Source organism: Lathamus discolor, chromosome 2 (assembly GCF_037157495.1).
Source record: "Lathamus discolor isolate bLatDis1 chromosome 2, bLatDis1.hap1, whole genome shotgun sequence".
NCBI classification, from domain to species: Eukaryota; Metazoa; Chordata; class Aves; order Psittaciformes; family Psittacidae; genus Lathamus; species Lathamus discolor.
The window spans coordinates 17,200,656-17,220,157 of record NC_088885.1 but is presented as its reverse complement, the minus strand read 5'-3'; the positions used below and the strand labels follow the sequence as shown (position 1 = coordinate 17,220,157).

Genomic DNA, 19,502 nt, shown 5'->3' with positions numbered 1-19,502 from the left:
CTGCCCCTCTACTCTGCTCTTGTGAGACCTCACTTGGAGTATTGTGTGCGGTTCTGGTGTCCTCAACATAAAAAGGACATAGAACTGTTGGAACAAGTCCAGAGGAGAGCCACGAGGATGATCAGGGGACTGGAGCACCTCCCGTATGAAGATAGGCTGAGAAAGTTGGGGCTGTTCAGCCTGGAGAAGAGAAGGCTGCTTGGAGACCTCATAGCAGCCTTCCAGTATCTGAAGGGGGCCTATAGGGATGCTGGAGAGGGACTTTTCACTAGGGACTGTAGTGATAGGACAAGGGGGTGATGGATTAAAATTGAAACAGGGGAAGTTTAGATTGGATATAAGGAAGTTCTTTAAGGGTGGTGAGACACTGGAATGGGCTGCCCAGGGAGGTTGTGAGTGCTCCATCCCTGGCAGTGTTCAAGGCCAGGCTGGACAGAGCCTTGTGTGGGATGGTTTAGTGTGAGGTGTCCCTGCCCATGGCAGGGGGGTTGGAACTAGATGATCTTGAGGTCCTTTCCAACCCTAACTATTCTATCCACTAACCACTTTACTGCATTTTTAGGCTTTGCTACCCTTCAACTCCCACAGCAACACTGGGCACATCCTCACCTGCAATACAGTTAACAAAATAGGCAAGGGTTCTCCTTATTCTCACACACGTGCTTAATTTTAGAGATAAGAACAGCCTGGGATTGTTATCAATCAGTAGAATAACTTATGTCTGAGCCTTACATAGATTTTGAGGCTTTTTTAGCCACACTTTTGCTCAAAATCATTAATAATACTGTAGAACCCTATAAGTGCAGAAATAAAAGAAGGATGATTATAAAACACAAGTGGGGGGAGGGGAGAGAAAAGCCTTACTGACAAGCAACCTCTACGGTTTTTCTTTTTCTTTTAATTTTAAATAAAGCTGTCTGCGAATTTGAGCCTAGGGAGACCTTCATTAAAACCAATTAATCAGTCAGCCTCTCTGCTGAATAGCTTTCTGGAGACAAAATCTCAAAGTAGGGCTTGGGAGCGAGCTGTGTTAGCCTCCTGCTAATTGTCTCTGCAGGGTTACAACCTCACACCCCTGCCCCACCTCAGCAGGGTCAACACCGGCTGAGAAGGATCTGGCCCAACGGCGGTAGGCAGCTGCCTGGGCGGGCCGGAGCCCACCTGGGGCGGGGAGCCCTTGAGGCCTGGCGCGGGTGCCCCGGGCCTCGGGCGCGCCGCCGGGCAGGTGAAGGCGAGGTCTGCGGCCTCGGCTCCCCTCAAGAAAAGAGCGACCGCCCCTCGGTTTAGTGCCCTCGGTGAGGAGCTGGTTGCTTCCCTCGGGGTACAGTGGGGATGACGGCCGCTTTAGAAGCCAACTCCCGGCGCCCGGGAGAGCTCCCGGTCCGGGTACCACCTCCCCGGCCCCAACATCTCTCCTAGGAGCAGCTTCCCCCGATCGCTACGGCAGCCCCCGTCCCCCACCGCTGCCTGCGAGAGGCTGAGGGGGAAAGTTATCGGCGGGGCGCGCCCTACGCTTCTGCCGTCCCCTCACGCACCCCGCTCGGTGCGGGACGGCAGCTTCCGCCACCCCCGCGGCGAGGCGGCGCGGGTGTCCCCCGGCGGCGGCGGCGGGCGCAGAGCGCGGCCCGGGTGCCCTGCTCCTCCCGCTGCCGGCGGCCGCCGCCGGGGCAGCACAGCTGTTACAGAGCGGCGCTGGTCCCTCCTCCCAGCTGCGGCTGCCTCATCTCCCCCCACCCAGCCCGTCCCTCCCCTCCGCCGCTCCCGACGCTGCTGCTGCCGCCGCCGCCACCACTACCACCTCCTCCTCCTCCCCACCCCCACCCTCTTTCTCGCTCCCCATCTTTTTCGCTCCGTCCCGTTCCCCCCTTGCCCCCGCCTTTCCCCGCCCTGCCGCCGTCGGCACTGGCAGAGCAGGCACCGCAGGGGGATCTCGATGTAACACCATGACAGGCATCGCCGCCGCCTCCTTCTTCTCCAACGCCTGCAGGTTCGGGGGCTGCGGGCTCCACTTCCCAACCCTGGCAGAGCTCATCGAGCACATTGAGGACAACCACATCGGTAAGTGCCCGGCGAGGCTGGGGCAGGGGCCGGGGCCGCGGCAGGGCAGGACGGCGGGGGGCGTGGGGGCCGCGTGTTGCGGCGGCGGCGGCGCGGGGTGGGGGTGCACAAGGTGCAGCGGGAGCCGGGGCGCGGCGGCGGCCGCCAGGGGAGGGAGGTCGGCGGGCGAGGAGGGGCAGGAGCGGTCCTGCGGGCGACGTGGAGGGCTCCTCGGGGAGGCGGCGTGCGGCGCGGCGGCATGGGTGGGTGCGGGGGAGGCGTGCAGCTCGCCGGCCCTGGCGAGGGGGAGTTAGTTTGCATTGGCAGGAGGGAGTGCAGCAGCCCGGAGGAGGCGGTGGAGGAGGGAGGAGGACGGGCACAGCACGCCGCCTGCTGCTTCCGCCCCGGCTCTGGCTGTCAGGGCTCCGGGGAGGGAGGGAGCCGCCGCCGCGGCAGCCATTCCGCTTCCTCCTCCTCCCGCCGCCGCCGCTGCGTCCTGTCAGCGCTGTTGCTAGGTGTGGTGGGGAGGACGGGTCGCGCTCCGGCCGCACCGGCCGCCGCAGCGCGGGTGGCGCTTCTCGGCGGAGGGACGGCGTGAGGGAGGCCGGGGCCGGCGGCGCGGTGGGCGTGGAGAGAGGGTTCGGCGGCGGGCGGGAGGCCAGGCGGGGCGGGCGGCCCGTGCCGCCGGTGCAGTGCCCGGGGACGGCCGGGCGGGAGGCGAAAGCGGCCGCGCTGGGACCCGCTGCCGTTATCGGCGCAGCGCAGCCCAGGCCGCGGACTGCAGCGCGGGGAGCGCTGCCCGCATCGCCACCTGTGGGCTCGGCCCGGCGCCCCCCGCTCCCCTCGGCCGCCCGTCCCGGCAGGGGCGCGGGGGCGGGACCGCCGCCGGGCCTGCGGGGCGATGACTCGTCAGTGCCTTCCCGGCGAGAGCGCCTCATGGGCGGCGGGCGGGAGCGTGCGCAGGGGCCGCCGGGGCCGCCCCTCGGCAGCGCGGGCGGCGCCCAGGGGAGGAGGGGACGGTGCGCGGCGCCCGGCCGGCCGCGGGCGCCAGTTTGCCTGCTATCCCCCTCCGGCGGGACCGCGCGCGGCCGGGCCTGAGGCGCTGAGGCGGGCAGGGTCTGCCAGCCGGCACCGCGCCGCACAGCCCGGCTGCTAGCGAGGCATCGTGTCCCCAGCCGGGCATGGCACCGCCGCTGGGCCGCGGCCGTCCCGCGGCTTCGCTCTTCGGCATCGCAGGTGTGCTGTCCTGGCTCCCAGGCCACTTACCCTCTCAGACTTCTCGCCTGTCTCTCGTTGCTAATAAAGTACAGTGCTTAAGCTGTCAAAAAATGAGCGAATTCTTTGAAGCAGTCCGAGTTTTAAAATCGGGTGGAAAATACAGAAGTTTTAAGTACCCAGAGCATGGAGACTCCTGTGTTTCGCTGGAAGTACGAGGAAACAACACGCTGCTACAAAACAATGAAGCTAGCGTGCATTTGCGTTTATTAAGTTTTAATAGGCAGGCCTGAATACCTGAAGAAAATCTCTAAAGCTCAAATTGCAAGTGTAACCTTACATTAATGTAGTGTTGCAGGTCAGTGAGATGAAAGGTGTGGTTCTCATAATTATCCCGGTGCCTGGTATGAGGTAACAAAACCACGTACCGCAAGACTCTGTAATTTATGACTCGACGTGGGTGCAAGCGTACTGTTCTGATATTGCTGGGGTTTTTCTGAATCTTGGGCTCCTGGCTTTTGCGATACCGGTTATCCACCCCATTCCACCAGAAAAGCCATGGGGAAATAGTTCTCCAAAACGAAAGTTCACAAGTCATCTTCTGTGTCCCTCAAGTGGATTATCAGCCCTTAGATGCCATGGCCCACAGGGTGTCAGAAAAGATACAGGCAAGCCCACGTGGCCTGAGCGTTGCTGTTTGATCCGTGATCAGCGGTCCTGAGACTCCTCTGAGGAGAGGAAAACTTCATGCTTTAATGTCTTTAAAAATGCATATTCTGTGGCCAGTATTCATTACTTTTTTTCCCTGTCTCAAAGTTTAAGTATTACAGCTTAAACACACACATACATTTAATTGAGAATGGTGTTTGCCAAGACTTGCATGGCACACAACTGGAACTTGGCATGTGTGGTGCCACACATGCAGCTGATTGAGCGCAGACTGGTGGAGAGTGACATAAGGTTGCTCATGCTTCGTCTTCAGTATTTCACCTCAGTGTGATGGCAGGTTAAACTTGACCAGCTTGCAAATACATGAAGTGGTGATGTTGTGTTATTTGCTTGTATCAAACACTGGAAAAATCAGGGAGTGGTGCCACTGAGTATGGATGCCAGTTCTCGCATGGATGCTCAGCTGCATGGTTTTGTGTGAGTGTTTGTGTGAGGGTCTCCCTACAGGCCCTGAAGAATGAGAATCTATGAAAACTGAGCATGTAAGCGCTTGGCCAGAAAGTGATTAACCTTTCCAAAGACAGCTAGGAAATAATGGAGTAAATGTCTGAATAGGAGCTTACATTAGAATTACTTTCTCAGTAAGTCTGATGCAAACAGTATTCAATTTTTTGCTGTCATACAGGTCTACAGATGTGCCCTGAAGTTTTTTGCTTTAAAAATTGACTGTATTTTTTGGCTAAGAGTAACATGTCATATAAAAATATATTGCTTTGGCCAATCTGTGTGTGCTGCAGGAAAACAACTTGATTGAGTTACATTCCATTATTAGTTTAAACAGTTTAAACTGAAGCAGTTGATTGCTGGGCAAGGTGGTGTTACAGCACTGATCACAAACTTGGTGCTGCAAACAGCTTTGTGAGGGAAGGTGTGTATGGCATGGGCTCTTCGTGCTCTGGCTGCTGCAGTGCTGCTGCCCTGCCACGTTTGGATGGGTTAGTACTGGCTCATATCGTCAGTGGAGTGCTGGCAAGAATTTGGTCGTTCTTCAGAGCTATACTGTGTCTCTGAAAAATGTAGGAACAAATACTTATTAAGGGATCTTTTTTGGTCAGCCTAGCACATAAAGCTTAACTTAGTGTAAGTAAACACTGTTGGGGTATTCTGGGGACACAGTGTGTTTGGTTTCTGAGGGATTCTGTAGGTGCTTTCCTAATAACGCTGATGAATAATCATATGGTTATGAAATAATTCAGAGTACAGTGTTGGATTTTTTTCCTCTAATGTTAGTGGCTGCCTGATAAATTGCCAGTTATTTAAGTACCAGTGCAGATAACTTGGGAGAGTTATGGCCATTGGATGAAATACGCAACTCTGAGGTGGTGCTATGTGCCCATCAGCATTTCAGCTGCTTTCTGGGTTTAGCATTTCTGTACTGAAGACTTGTGAAGAATTAGGCTAGTTGAGGAATACTGCTCTGGGGTCTTTCTTAAGGCCCTACTGGTATCCTCTGCAGTGAGATGTCATTCCGCAGGAGGAACTCTTCTAAGAAGTCTGTAGCAGTACTATCAAACTGTGTATTCATGTTTTGTGTAGCTCACAGCTGAAAATAGCCATTGATTTTTGAGCTGCTGGTTAGTAAATGTTTCTCTGAGGTTTTTCTAGCAGCGTGTTGTCCAAGCAACCTGAAGTGCTGTCACCCTCTCTGTAATTGTGCCAAGAAGTGGGGCTTTTAGCCTGCCCTGCTAGGCTGTCTCCCTGCCTCTTGGTTTTTTTGGCTGCTCCAGTCCCTTGCAGATAGTTTAGTTGGCTGATGTCTCTAGTCTGGGAGCAAAAGGCCTAATTTACTGCTCTTTGCTGGATTCACACTGTAGAATGGAATGGACTTAATCCAGTCAGTTCCTGAGAGTACTGCCAAGAGAAGAGGAAAAAGTAAGGGGACACACACACACATGACACCAAGCCTGAACTGCTGAGTATTCAGCTGTGGCAACATGGCAGATTTGATTGCCTATCTGCAGTCCTGGTTGTGTCATCAGCTGTGATGTTAGAAATGGCACCTCTGGTTCTACAGTGCTTCTGAAATTGCATTAACTCTTAACTTGGTGTAAGTAGTCTTCTGGGGCATTTTCAGCTGTTTGTTGGAAGTCCAGACGGTCACACACTTTGGTTTCTGGGGGCTTAGGGGAGTTTCCTCCACAATTATTTGATTCTTCTTCAATCTACCCCTAGTTGAACTGCATCCTTTAGAGTGGGGTTCAAGCAATTCCGTGAAGCTAGTTGCTGATACTAAGTTTACTCCGATGCTGAAGGGCCAGTATTTAAACTCAGAAGATTTTGACAACACTTGGTGCATGATGAGTACTGACAGGATGTATGCACCTGTGTAGCTCTATGGCTGATTTGAGCCTCTTGTGAGGCTCATCAAGCACTGGGGAAATGGGTGTCTGAAAAATAACAGTGGGTGAACTCAAAGTGACAGAAGAGTGGACAGGAGGAGATACAGAAGGTACATCTGGAGACACTCTTACCTTAGTGGAAGTAGAGTTTGTTAATTTTGTTGCACTGAAACTGCTATAAGAATGTGGAGGGAAAAAAAATGCCATCTGCTTATATAGTAATTACACAAACTAAGATGGTTTACTGTTGAACGCCTCAACATAACTTTGTAAGAAGTCCTGGTGTTGGATAGTTTCTAGCAAGGTATTTATGTAGTATTACTGTCAGAACTGGGAGTTACGTATTTCCCATCAAAGTTGACCAATTCCCAAATATTAGGATGGGTCCCACAAACACAGAAGGCATTGGAGCCTGCAGTGTGTTGTGTAAAATGAGCATAAACAGTTGCAAGCCTTCTGTGTTGCTAAAGATGAGGATGAGGGACTACACACCAGCATTTATGGAAGGCCCAGAAAACTAAAGTCTATATGAAAGAGTTTGTTCGCTTAAAGCCAAGCTCTTCAGAAGAGTGCGAACATCATTTAAGTGGTTACTGTCATTTAGCGTTTGCTGAAAGTGTAATTTAACATTTGGAGCTGAGACTGGTGGTTTTGAAGAGGTGATAGATCTTAACTCAAGGCTGTTTACACTGAGAGCGAGTGATGTGGCAAATAGATATATGGGATGGTGTTTGGAACAGGTGCAGACAGACTGTGCTTAGTTGCCAGTAATGTGCATGAACATGTGGTCTTGCAAAATAAATGAACAATGACGTGTATTTACCTCAGCAGGAGCACTAATTATCATTCATGGAAAGCAACTTTCTACATTTATGGCTACATTTATCTGAAGATCATCCTCTGCCCAGTACTTCTACAGCTGTGATTTTTGTTGTTTATTGAAAATGCATTTCACAGTGACGTGGAAGGATGTTATGTTCAAGGATATTGGTTATTGACTATGCAGGCTGGTGTGATGAGGAAGGCTTTTCTATTTCATGAGGGCTTTTCTATAACGTAGTCTCTTTTGACTAACAGTGCTAATCCACAGTTTTTTCCCAACTTGAGCAGAGCAGGTTTTTGGATTATTTTCCAGTTCGAAGTCTGGTTTCCTTTCCTCTTTGGGTTTGAATTTAAATTGTGATAAAATATAAGTGCATATTAGAAAAAATAATTTAGATTATATTAATCATATGAAGGTAAATAGAGTTGACATTAAATTTTACCTACAACACGATTTTGGTTATTCTGTGATGAGAAATTTGTTCTTATGAGGTTACCAAGCACATCAAGGCTAAGGCATAAAGTGCTGTAAGGATGTAAAGCTTAAGTGGTATATTTTCTAGGAAGAAAGAGCTGAAAACAAACATCTGTGAACATGCTGCAAACTGGTTTTTCCCTTTTAAGACTGAAGGCCTCACATAAAGCCAGTAGAGATCTTTCCTTTTTCCTCTGCCAGCTTGAGTGGCTTTGGGTGAGGCCCGTTGCAGGGCTGTGTCCCTACCATTAGCAGGGATTGCTCCTCCGTGCACCAACAGACCTACACAAATATGAGTCAGAAAATGAAAACTGAAGATACGTCAGGTAACTTGTCGCAATAGCATTATGCTTCAGTTGTGTAGGGCATGCTTACCTTTTGGGGAAGAGAGGAATTTACAGTGATTATCATATCTACTTTCCAGTGCATGAGAGGATGTTTTCGTAGCTAACCTGCAGCCCTTATGGGATCAGGTGGCTGCCGGTCAAATGATCTTTTTTTAACTTCGCCATTTATTTGGGAATGTGAGAAGACCAGGAATTGTGTAATAATGAAATAATTTGAGGAAGAGGTGATGCTAGAAGATGAAGAAATGTATTTGTTCAATCTGGAGACAATCCTATCTTCCATTCCTTGCTCTTAGAAAATATACTGCAAATATAAACAGTTAATCAGAAATACTTTGTGCCAAGCTGCAGAATACTTTAATGCAAAATAAATAAGCACTGGAGGCCTGCTGCTTCCAGTGTACTCTCTGTTGCCCCTGAATGTGCTTTTTTTTTTTTTTTCTGTCTTTATTTAGAATTCATGACTTAGCTTTGTTTCACTGAGAATTCATTTTATTTGTCTTTAGTAAGCACCAGTAATTAAAAATTCAGATGATAAGCATTTAAGTAAACAGCAGCTATATATACTTTGAGAAAGGCAGAGGCAAAGATTTTTGTGTTAATTTGTAATGGCAGCGATTAGAGAATCAATTTGATAAATCGGCTGTTGTTTAACAAAAGAGAACCCTTGGTTTTAAGGGACTGTCTCAATGAATAATTTCACAATTAAAATTAAACCACCAATTCTTGTTACAGTGTAATTCCATCTTGAGACTTTTGGAAATGCTTTGAGGGAGTACATACGGTTTATTACACTTTTCTTTAGTTAGAAGTAGCTGCAGCAATATTCTGATCCCTAGAATAGAATAAATATTGCAGTTTACAGTTTAATGATTTTGCTTTGCTGTTTAAATTTGTGGGTTTTAGCATGAATTCTTAGGAGGCTTTTTCTTACCTTTGTGCCACAATAAACAAGGGGAATGGATTTCTTCACTAGAGATGCTGATGACACCACGGTGCTGTTTGTGTCTCTGATGAGTGCCCAGGGTGGAGTGCATTACTATTGTACAGTTTCATTTAAGGCACTGTAATTCATTAAAGAACAAATTGACAGGTGTTAGTTATATAGGAGCAAGTCCAGAGGAGGGCCAGGAGGATGATAAGGGGGCTGGGGCACCTCCCATATGAAACCAGGCTGACAAAGTTGGGGCTGTTCAGCCTGGAGAAGAGAAGGCTGCGTGGAGACCTCATAGCAGCCTTCCAGTATCTGAAGGGGGCCTACAAGGATGCCAGAGAAGGACTGCTCATCAGGGACTGTAGTGATAGGACAAGGGGTGATGGGTTCAAACTTAAACAGGGAAGATTTAGGTTAGGTAGAAGGAAGAAGCTCTTTACTGTGCAGGTGGTGATGCTCTGGAACAGGCTGGCCAGGGAGGTTGTGAATGCTCCATCCCTGGCAATGTTCAAGGCCAGGTTGGACAGGGCCTATGTTACAAAGGATGGAGTAGACAAAGAAGAATTTATCAGTTTAAGGGAAAAAATTGAGTGGGATTTTGAATCCAAGCTGGTCAGTTCTTTATGGCCAAAAAAATTTGTGGGTAAATTATGAAACATTTCTTCCGATTTTTGGGAAAGATTTCACTGCATGCTGATAGAGCCCTTCTCAGTTTTAGGAGCCTTTTGTGAAAAGCTGAACACTTCCATTTTGAAATGTTGGCATTGCTGAAATTGCTTTGACGAATTATTTATGTATTAATAATTCAGAAAATATTTGGACATTTCTGAGATTTCTCTGCCCTCTCCCACCCAACTACTTTGTCAGACTTGAGGAAGCTGCAGATGTTACTGTTGTTTTTGAAAATTACTTCTTTTCCCCCACATATTTTGACAGTAAATATTCATTGAGCAAAACCAGAACTGCTGAATATCAGTGGAAAGGAGAAATGGATGTAAAGTATCGCTTATTTCTTCAGCAGTGTGTAGTGTAGTCACCATGTTACTTTCTGGGAGTTATTCCAATGGAAGCAAGTGGAGCTGTAAGCCAGAAACCGGGAGGTAGTACATTTAAGACGCAAGAGATCCGATTTCAGTGCTATATGGGATTGGTATGGGTACATGAATGTGAACTCAGTCCTGTATGTGGTAGATGACAGTGACATTCAGTGAAGAAAAGAACACTGAATCATTATTTCAGTCATTTATTTTGGTGCAGTGCTGCTGTGTATCCTCACCAGAGTGTGTGTGTCTGTGTGTTAGTGTTATGGGAGTGACCTCAAAATTAAAGGCTTCATGTAGATTCAGATGCTTGCTGGCAGGTGAAAGCTGTGTACCAAATTACTGAGGTCTAACCTTGTTTCCTTTGTATTCAGATCAGAGGACTGACATTGATCCAAGTAAATTTGGTGACAAACCTTGGAAGTTTACATATTTTTCTAGCAATCTGTTGGAGAAGCATTGCAACTTCTGTAGCTTGCTGAATAGAATAGAGTGTCAGCTACCTTGCAGGCATCATTGATGGTTGTACTGGGTTAATGGCGCAATATCAGAGTTGTTAAGGTCCACTCCTGAGCCTTTCCCCCTTTCTGTGCTATCACTGCTGCAGATTTTTTGCTCCCCTTCTACAAATCCACCCTTCTCACATCAGAACACTCATTCAGTAAGTCAGGAAGTTCTTGTCTACTCAGGCTGGGGATTATTCATCTGAATGCAGAGTACCATGGATGTGGCAGGGTGGACCAGGCAGTTGACAGCTTCACTAACAGTTAACAGTCACTAAAAAGTGGTAAGAACTATTATAGTACTTGCAGGGAAGAGGAAAGCTAGAAGGTGTAGTTGCACAGCCGTCCAAGGAGGAAATAGGATGATCTTCTCTTCTTAATATGGGTTTTCTGTAGTTATGAGTGCTCTGCACTCCTGGGAAGATGTGGGGCAAGGTAGTGGTGTGGTTGTGGAGAGTGGCGTGATGATGTTTCTTGAGTTATTTTGTATGTACTTCCATTTCACAGGACTATGCAAGGCAGTCTTCCTTTTCCCAGGCCCAGTGTAAGCACTTGGTATACTTCAGAGAGACTTTCCAGTGGTGTGGCGGACTCTTTCCACACAGTCCTAGCATTGGTAATAACTGCATTTTCCTTACACCTCAAAAAAATCTCTTAAATCGACTAAATAACTCCTGAACTATGGGAGCTCTTACAGATGGGAAATGCTGATACTGTAGCTGTATCAGTCTTTCTACTTTATCTAAAGCGGTTGTGCTTAACAGTGGTTAGAGATACTGGTCTCTGCCTTAGGGCAGTTATCCAGACAATTAGCTACCTGTACCTAACATCTTGTTTTCATTTCAGCTATACAGAATAACCCTTCTTGCTAGTAAGTTTTATTTGTGAGATTGTGAAGAGCCTGTCTTCAGAACAAAAAATGCCCCGTTACCTTGGGGCACTTGCTCAGGGCTCTCAATAGACCCGACTCAGCAGGGAGATAAAGTCTGTGTTGGACACCGTGATCTGGAATGTAGTTATATGCTAAGCAGTTTTAATGGCTTGCTCAACCTGCTTCCAGACCCAGGGTAAAAATACCAAGAGGCTGTTCAGGTATGCAACAATAATTGGATGCCCAGGATGCGAAAAAGGTATTTGTTGCTGTTACATGCTGTGGATATTTTTGATTGCATTCTTGTGTTTTAGTATTAAGTGATTAGACTTTAATTAAATAAATAAAAAGCCTTTAAACCATCTTTACTTGGGGAATTTTAGTACTGTAGCAGTTTTCATATCTCTGAGTTAGAAGTCACTGTGAACGAGGAGAAATTCTGTACCTGCTTTTGCTGTACCTGAACTGTACATATGACCTCAAATGCATTTCAGCGATTGAAACAAATATAATACAAATGAGTGTTCTGGAGATACGCTGGGTTAATTGAGAGCTGCATTATTTTTTCTCAATGGTGACATGACTTTCCTTTCTTTCCTCTTTTAAATAGTAAGTGCCGTTCCTGTAGCAGTATCTCCCTAATTCTACATTATTCCACTGACCTCTGAAATGTGAGGGGTGTACAGCCAGTGACCCCTTCTGTTCTTGCTGCCAGCACAGTGTGCCAGCTACAGGATTGCTTACTGCCACCAAGTGTTCTGGAAACGAAGGAATGCCTTTTCCCTAACTCTGTCCATATGGAGGCCATACCATTTGCATTTGGAAACCAAATCCCCTCACTCTGCCCCCCAAACCTCAACTCCTTAATACTTGGAAAGGTGTTGAGTTTTGCCTAAAGTAGTGTAAGTGGCTGCTGAAGATACTTGGAATCTCTCTCTTGATACTCTGAATTCAAGTTTGAACCCAAATACATAACTTTGGAATTGCTTGTATGTAGCAGGTATGTGTAAATACTGAAGGTGTGTTAGTTACTTGTTTATAATCTGGTGATGGTGTGTGGCTAGAACCATGGCATGGAATTGAGTGTACAGTTTTTTAGAAAGTGTTGTTAACTAATGTGGTGTAATGATGTAAAATTTACTATGCAGTTATTGTTTTCCATTAGAGTTGTTATATTGATAATTAGGAGCAGTAATTCATGCTGATCTTTCTGCATGTGTAATTTTAAAACATTAATTGTAATTGAAGACCAAGTAAATGTTTCTTGCAGATGCCTGCAGAGATGCAGGTGGTTAGGGCAAGAAGTGAGAACTAAGAGCGATGTTCAGGAAGAGCCATGTGTTTACTTTGGTTTTGGCAAATTGACACAAGGTAGTAAACTGCAGAGGTAAGAAGAAAAAAGGCCGTCAAGTAACTGTATTCCAGAATATTGTCGTGTGGGATCAGTCATCCTTTCATGACTGAAAAAACAACATGCAAACTGGGGGGTGGAATTAATTCTCTTTTTTACATGTCCGTGTTGACCTGTGGGACAAAGACAGCCCTTAAGATCTTTTCTTTGCTCTGTTCTGTCCTAGCCTTGCTTCCTATACCAGGAGAATTCAACTCCCCTCATCACCTGCCACCTTTCTTCTTATCCACTGATCCCTGGCTAGTGGTAGAAAGAAAGGGATTATAAATTCCATACCTACCTGTCCGTGGAAGAAACTCTGGCAGTGTTTAGCTTTTGTTAACAGTTATGTTCAGCAGAGCATTCTGCTACACATACACACAGGCCACAGTCTTTGTTTCTGGGTGCCCCAAAGGGGTTTGCCCTTTGCATAATAAATATCCACCTAGAAAGGTGTTACTCCTGTATTCTGTGGTAGAATTGGTGGGTACTGGTTCAGGCTTTTTAGGAAAATCAGAAATTGCCTTCTGATGTGTTACTGCTTTGAAAACAATAATCTGCAGCCAGAGTCTGCTGGCCTGCTGCTGACCCTTTGGACTGCTCGTTCTGTTCTCCTGCAGCTCCACAGGTGAGTGGTTTATTGGAACCTTTCTGTCACAGCTGCTGCTCCTCTGTCCTGCAACCACTGAGCCTCAAAGCTGCCTTTTCTTGTGAATGCTGATGGTTCTAATTTATTTCTTTTTGATGCTTTGTAGGGCATGTGTGGCTTAGGAACGGGATAGTTAGCACGAGCACAGTAGTATGGTAGACTGTGTGCTTATGTTGTTTAGGCCCTTGTGGTAGTAAGCTAACCATATAAATGCAAAAGGTGCGTTCTCTTTCTGTCTTTCAAACTGAAAAACTAAGGTTGAAGCACCAGGTTTCAGGGTTGAGGAGACATGGATTTGCACATATTGACTCCGTACTCTACTAATGTCTGATATCTTTTTCCTAATTTTCATTCTCTTCCTTTTAGAGAAAACAAAGCAGCAGAGTATAGCGAGGAGTGAAGATGAAGACATCTGAAGTGAGGAAGAAAAGGAAGGGTGTTTGTTGAAAGACTAAGGGATCTGGGTTTTTTCAGTGAGCTCTTTAGCAGGAGGTTTTGGTTGGTCTCTCAGATCTCAGAAGCTGAGCTGAATAAAAGCCATGTGTTTTCCTTGCTCTTCAGAGACATCCTTAATTCAGGAGCCAAGTATACAGGGCACCTGCTTTCTCCTGACTCACTTTGGGTTTGGATGCTTGGGGTTGTCCATGTAGTCCATTTGAGGCATGTCCTGGATGGGATTCAGAGCTCTTAATGGATGCCAAAAGTATCCTCAGTACACTGCCTGCAAAGTCCTTATCTAATTTACCTTGAAAACCTCTCATTCATATTTATTAAACACCTCCTTATTTCAGATAATTTCTGTAGGTTGTTATAAGTACCTTTTCAAGTTGTCTCAGTTCCTCCTAGTATTTTGAATTTCCCTCCTCTGAGGGTGACCTGTCATGGTGCTGGTTTTAACTCATTTTATGTAGATCACACTCCTGAAGAGCAGCATTAGTGATGTGGATGTAAGTAACTCCCGTCCATATTTCCATTTTGAAGCAGATGTTATGTATATGAAACTTGAAGCTTTTTGCTTGGCTTTGCAGCTCAGGATGCTGAGAACTGAATGCTCAATCCCAAGGGCAGGGTTCAAAGCACTGGTATGTTGAAGCACTCCTAGTGAAGCTGTCTCCTCAGATAGGACATATCCTCTTCCTGTTCTTCCAAGAATACTGTAGACTTTCTCTTAATGTCAGTTTTAAAGCCATGTGGTTTGGAGTCTTTGGATTCGTTAAACATTGGGCTGGTGGCCCCTCCCTCCTAAACAAATATTGTCTTGTTGCTGTTGCAGCAAAACTGCTGTTTTTTTTATTTTCCTTTTCTTCTTTTTTATTTTTCTTCCTCTTTCCCCTCCCAGTGGCTCCACAGCAGAACAGATCTCTTTTCAAAATCATAAGGTCCTTCCCTTCTGGGTGCCCTTTGGTTGCTTTCTACCTTGTTGTCATGGGTAGTTGGCTTAGAACAGACTTCCTAAAAATAGCTTCTCTGGTAGGCAGCCTGCAGCTAATTTTGAGACTTTCTGTGGAGCTTCTCTCCTGACTTGTACGCTGTTTTACTCACCATGAGCCCATGGCAGCTTCCTACCTTTGAACCTCTGGAGTTAAGCAGTTGCACATCTTGCCTGATGGCAGTTTTTAGAACCAGTAGGCATGGCTAATGACAAGCATTCAAGAAGTCAAAGTTGTTAGTTTGTTTTGGGTTGGGTTTTTTTTTTTTACTAAGAGCAGAGCATAAACATGAAGACCCTTACCAGAAGGTTTCACGTTTGTATTTGGGTAGATACAAATCTGATTTGGATTCCTTTCCAAGATAGACTTCTATCCCACAAGCATCTAAGACAGGAAATTATGTCCCATTTTAAAACAATGCACCAAGTTGGACTGCTCTGTATTGTGTATTTTGAGCGCCACAGTGTCTTACCACATGGCACAGGAAATTTGCTTTCTCTGTTGGTATCCTTGCTGTGGACTATCCTATTTTGTTGATGATCATTAGGTAGATGCATTTGAAGTTTCACAGTCTTCCTGTTTTCTTGCTCTCTGCTAGTTGATGCTGTGGTGTCATGGCTGTGCAGAAGGACCTGGAACAGGATTCCTACACAAAACAGCTAGTGAGTCATCATGTCCTAAGCAGTATGAGTTTATCTGGGCAGAACAGCATATTACCACTTCTGGTTGAGCATATATCCATGTAGTCTGACAAAATAGGAGCTTGCCTGTATGCTGTCTCATAGACTTATCAAGTGTTGGCTGACACTGGGACATGTGCATTGTTTGGTGCTGCTGGTTGTACAGGTGATTGCTGGGCTCTGCATCCCAGAGAAAAGCACAACTGTGATACTGTTCTGTTTGTTACACTTTGACTGTCATATATCCATACATACACCCTTGAGTTTTCTTTACTTTGAGAAGGGAGAACTAGCGATTTGGGGGATGACAACACTTAGCCTAGTTTTTGCATGATCAGGTATTTTCTACAGGAGTTGATATTTAGGATGTGCTGAGCTGTTTACTCTCTGAAAACTGATGGTCTTTTGTGGTGTCTCCTTTTGGTACTGAGTGCTTTTTAAAACTGATATATGTGGTTTAATTAAACAAAGCTGATCAGTTGTTACATGGAAAACTTGTAGTACTTACACTGAGTAAACCAAGTGTGGCATCTCTTCCTACGTGATGCCCTGAGGAAGGAGAAGACTTAGTGTCAAGAAGTAGATCTGTGTAGAGGCAGATCCATTCTCCCTTCTAGGATGCTGTCTCTGGAAATGCTGCAAGGGTCGGCACAGAGCTGTTTCTGTGCTGCAGTGCAGGTTTGAGAACACTGCATTTCTAGTGGTTTGATGGACTTGTTAATATAGAAGGAACTTGTTTAGCTGTCATTTTGTTTCTGTTGCTTAGGATGTGTGTTAATATGAAAGACATCCAGTAACGATGATGTGACCTTGCAAGAATGGCTTGAATAACACATTGGCTGGCTTGGGGAGATGCAGACTTTAGCAGATATCTTGATTGGAGGAGAACAGAGAAAAGCCTGTATGTTTGCCTGCCACCAAAATGTAGTAATAATGAGATGTTCATCAGTTGTGTTCAAGTGCTCAGATAACTGCAGTGCTGGTCAGAGTTTGAGGGTTTAGATAAGCAGCATAGTGGCTTGCGGTATTCTAATGTTCGTCTGGGGCTTGGGTTGATTGTGGGCATTTCCTGTGTTGAGAAGGAGCAAGTTCATACAGGTTTTGTGATCTGCAGGTCTTAGGCTAAGTGAGTGCATGTATGCGGTCGGCTGATTTTTATCAGTTCCAGTTTTGAGGGAGCAGCTTATACAGAAGTCTTCTGATGAGGAGTGAAGATACTCAGATAAATAGAGTTTTCCTGCTGACGGACACTTCTCAGCTTAATGATAGCATTTTGAACTGAATAGAGGAAAATTAAGCCAGTGCTTCTCGTTTCCTGAACATAAGTTATCAGCACTGCTGCATGCCATAGCTAGCTGTGATTACCAGGTGTTGGGATTAAGTTTTCCTCTTTCAGCATGTATCTAGTGTTCCCAAGGAACTCAAACTGCCAAAGATGACTTCTAGAAATCAGTGATGCCTTACCACTAGATAAGTGTTTTTGCATTGTTTCTGACTTCATGATTTCTTCTCTGCATCCAGCTTTGAAGTTAGCTGATCTGGATTAAGGATTTGGAGTCTGTATTTTTATTTGCAATTTCCCACTGCTTTAGCTGACTGCAGGTGAACAGATAAAGCATTGCCTGTAAGAGATAGCTGGCACTTTTCTGTGTATGTATCTGCATCACAGAGGAAACAAGTCTGTTAATTTGCATGCTTTTGTCTTTAACTCTGAGCCAGCATTACTGGTGCAGATTCTATCTGGTGGATTTAGGAAAATAGGAAGGCCCTTTGCAAAGCAGATTGATGTAAGATACAGAATATTTTTTTTCTACCCAGTGCTAATAGGTCTGGGGTCTTGCAAGCTTTATATTGCTTGTTTTGCCCTCTCATCTCCCTTCATGGCTCTTTCACTTGGTGTAACAGATCTTGAACTTCTGCTTCAGCAGTAATACTGTGAAAGAGAAAAGAATAAACTACCAGTTCTGTGTGGTGGTGGCATTGGGTGCTGCATTTGGGGGTGTGGAAGTTCTGGGGTGTTTTTGAAAGCTCTGCCACCTTTCCCTCTTCTGTGAAATCTTTCAACCAGTCTTAAAGCTGGTGAACATGCTTATTCTCAGCTTCCCTGCATCTGGTCATGTCACTGTAGAAGTGAAGATGTTGTTCTGGATCTTGGTCTGATTCATGAGCGTTGACCTTGATAAAGGTGGAGAGGAGAACGGGAGTACTTCATTATGAAAGAAAATGTTTGAGCTCCTCAGTAATAGAGTAAACATACCTTGCACTTAAGCAGGAAAAGTGCTGGTGGATAACAATGGTAGAATTATAGTTCAATTGATTGACTGTAATAATCAGTATTAATGTTGGCAATGTATCTTTTCCATTTAGAAGTGAGCTCAGGGATTACATGGCTCAGCAAACCGCAGAGGAGAAGAACCAACCTGGAGAGGTGGAACCAGTCCTGGGCTGGTGTCAGGGCTGGGTCTTGTCCTTCTTACAGGAGTTGTGAGATGCCAGGGAGGTGTGTGGGTAGGAAGGATTTGTGCACTGAGGACACAAAGAGCTAATCTGCACCTCTCAACAGCAAACCTTTTGGATGATCCCTGACCTTTCAGATTGCACATGGATGATTTATCTGCTGAAATGATCCCAGTGAGCATGTTGGGAGATGTATCCTCATTAATAAGCCTATACATAAATATATAAAACCAAACATACACATGCATGAAGGATGTTTACATTTCCTTTGTCTACATGTAAATATGTTACATATAAATAGATAGTTTGGTTTTGCTTTGGGTAGGAAACTGGAGCTCGCATTCCCCTTCAGGGAGGCACAATCACAGAATTTAAAATGGGTTTTATTCCTTCTAGAGCAGATAAATACCTTCTATTTCTGATTTTATTTTTTAAAAACCAGGTATTTACAATAACTGTACTGCTGCCATTGTTTATCTGTGTCACACAACTCGTGCTGCTGAGGCTTTGGTAACTGTCTCCTCCTTTGATTGCAAAGGCAAGTGAGGTGAACGCTAAATATATATCCCAGCACCCAAGTATTTTAACTTGTAAGCTTCATGTTGCCTGTGAGCTTTTACTTCAGAGCAGTGTCTGTGAGACCATTTTCGAGTCCAACATTTATTAAGTCCTCCAAGGACTTACTGGTTTTAATGTTCTGTTTGTTTCTTGTTGTCTTCTGAATATTCTGTTCTTATGTTTCTGTGTTGCTGATCTTTTTCTTTCTTTTTTGATTTTCCTAATCTAGAGTTTAGGTTGTTAGACCTTTTGATGTGGCAAATGTTGAACAACTTTACATCATCTGACTACAGTAGGACTTAATGACTCTCTTACATGTTCTTACTTGTAGCTCCATGGATTTGGCAACGATTCATTGACTCTTTGACGCTGGTAACTAGAAGCTGCTGTAAGATGTGTGTTAGTAGTACTTGGACCTGTCTTGAAAAAAATAAAAAGTCCTACCCTGGAGGAGATGGAGAGTATGAGAGAACTTAGAGCACATCAGCAATGTAGAAGACCGGCTGAGTATTGTGTGTAAAAGCTACTGAGACTGGTAGAGTAGGCAGGGGTGTGCTGAATGCAGCGACAAACAATTTCAGGGTGGATCATGGGTTCTTGGAGCGCAGAAATGGCTGTGAGCTGTATGTCAGTGGAGATAAACCACTTCTCTCTCTGCCTCTGTTTTTCTTTCTGTGAAGTGATGGGATCTCACACTTCCATTATGTGCTTGGAAGCCCTCAGAAGATGAGGGAGAGATGGAGACCCTAAGTTGTGAGAAGGTTCTTTTTCAGAGTCTCTTACTAGAGTTGGAGGAATACTTTATCCCCTTGACAGTTATATTTTACTTTTGGTTGAGCTTGTAGGTCACCATTCTGTTCCTGAGCAGCACAAACAGCCACAGATGTGGGTTTTATTATTTTTGTTTTCTTCTCTTAAATCTAGAGAGGTTTGCCTGCAAGGTAAAAGATGAAAAAGCTTGCCAGGGTCATTTATAAAAACATGTGTGGTTATAATCCAGTTTTTATATAACTTCCAGTTGTGGCC

General features: G+C 45.6%; 1 protein-coding gene across 2 annotated transcripts in view; it reads left to right on the top strand.

Annotated features, from left to right (window-relative positions):
• The first annotated feature begins 1,610 nt into the window (after nucleotides 1–1,610).
• Nucleotides 1,611–19,502, top strand: part of JAZF1 (JAZF zinc finger 1) — a 187,986-nt gene continuing 170,094 nt past the window's right edge. The window contains exon 1 of one of the 2 annotated variants that reach the window (XM_065665954.1): nucleotides 1,611–2,058. In XM_065665954.1, coding sequence (XP_065522026.1) covers nucleotides 1,944–2,058 — 115 coding nt within the window. In that variant the 5' untranslated portion in view covers nucleotides 1,611–1,943. Of the gene's footprint in view, nucleotides 2,059–2,296; nucleotides 2,553–19,502 lie in introns of those variants that run through there. The other variant, XM_065665953.1, reaches the window with a different exon arrangement.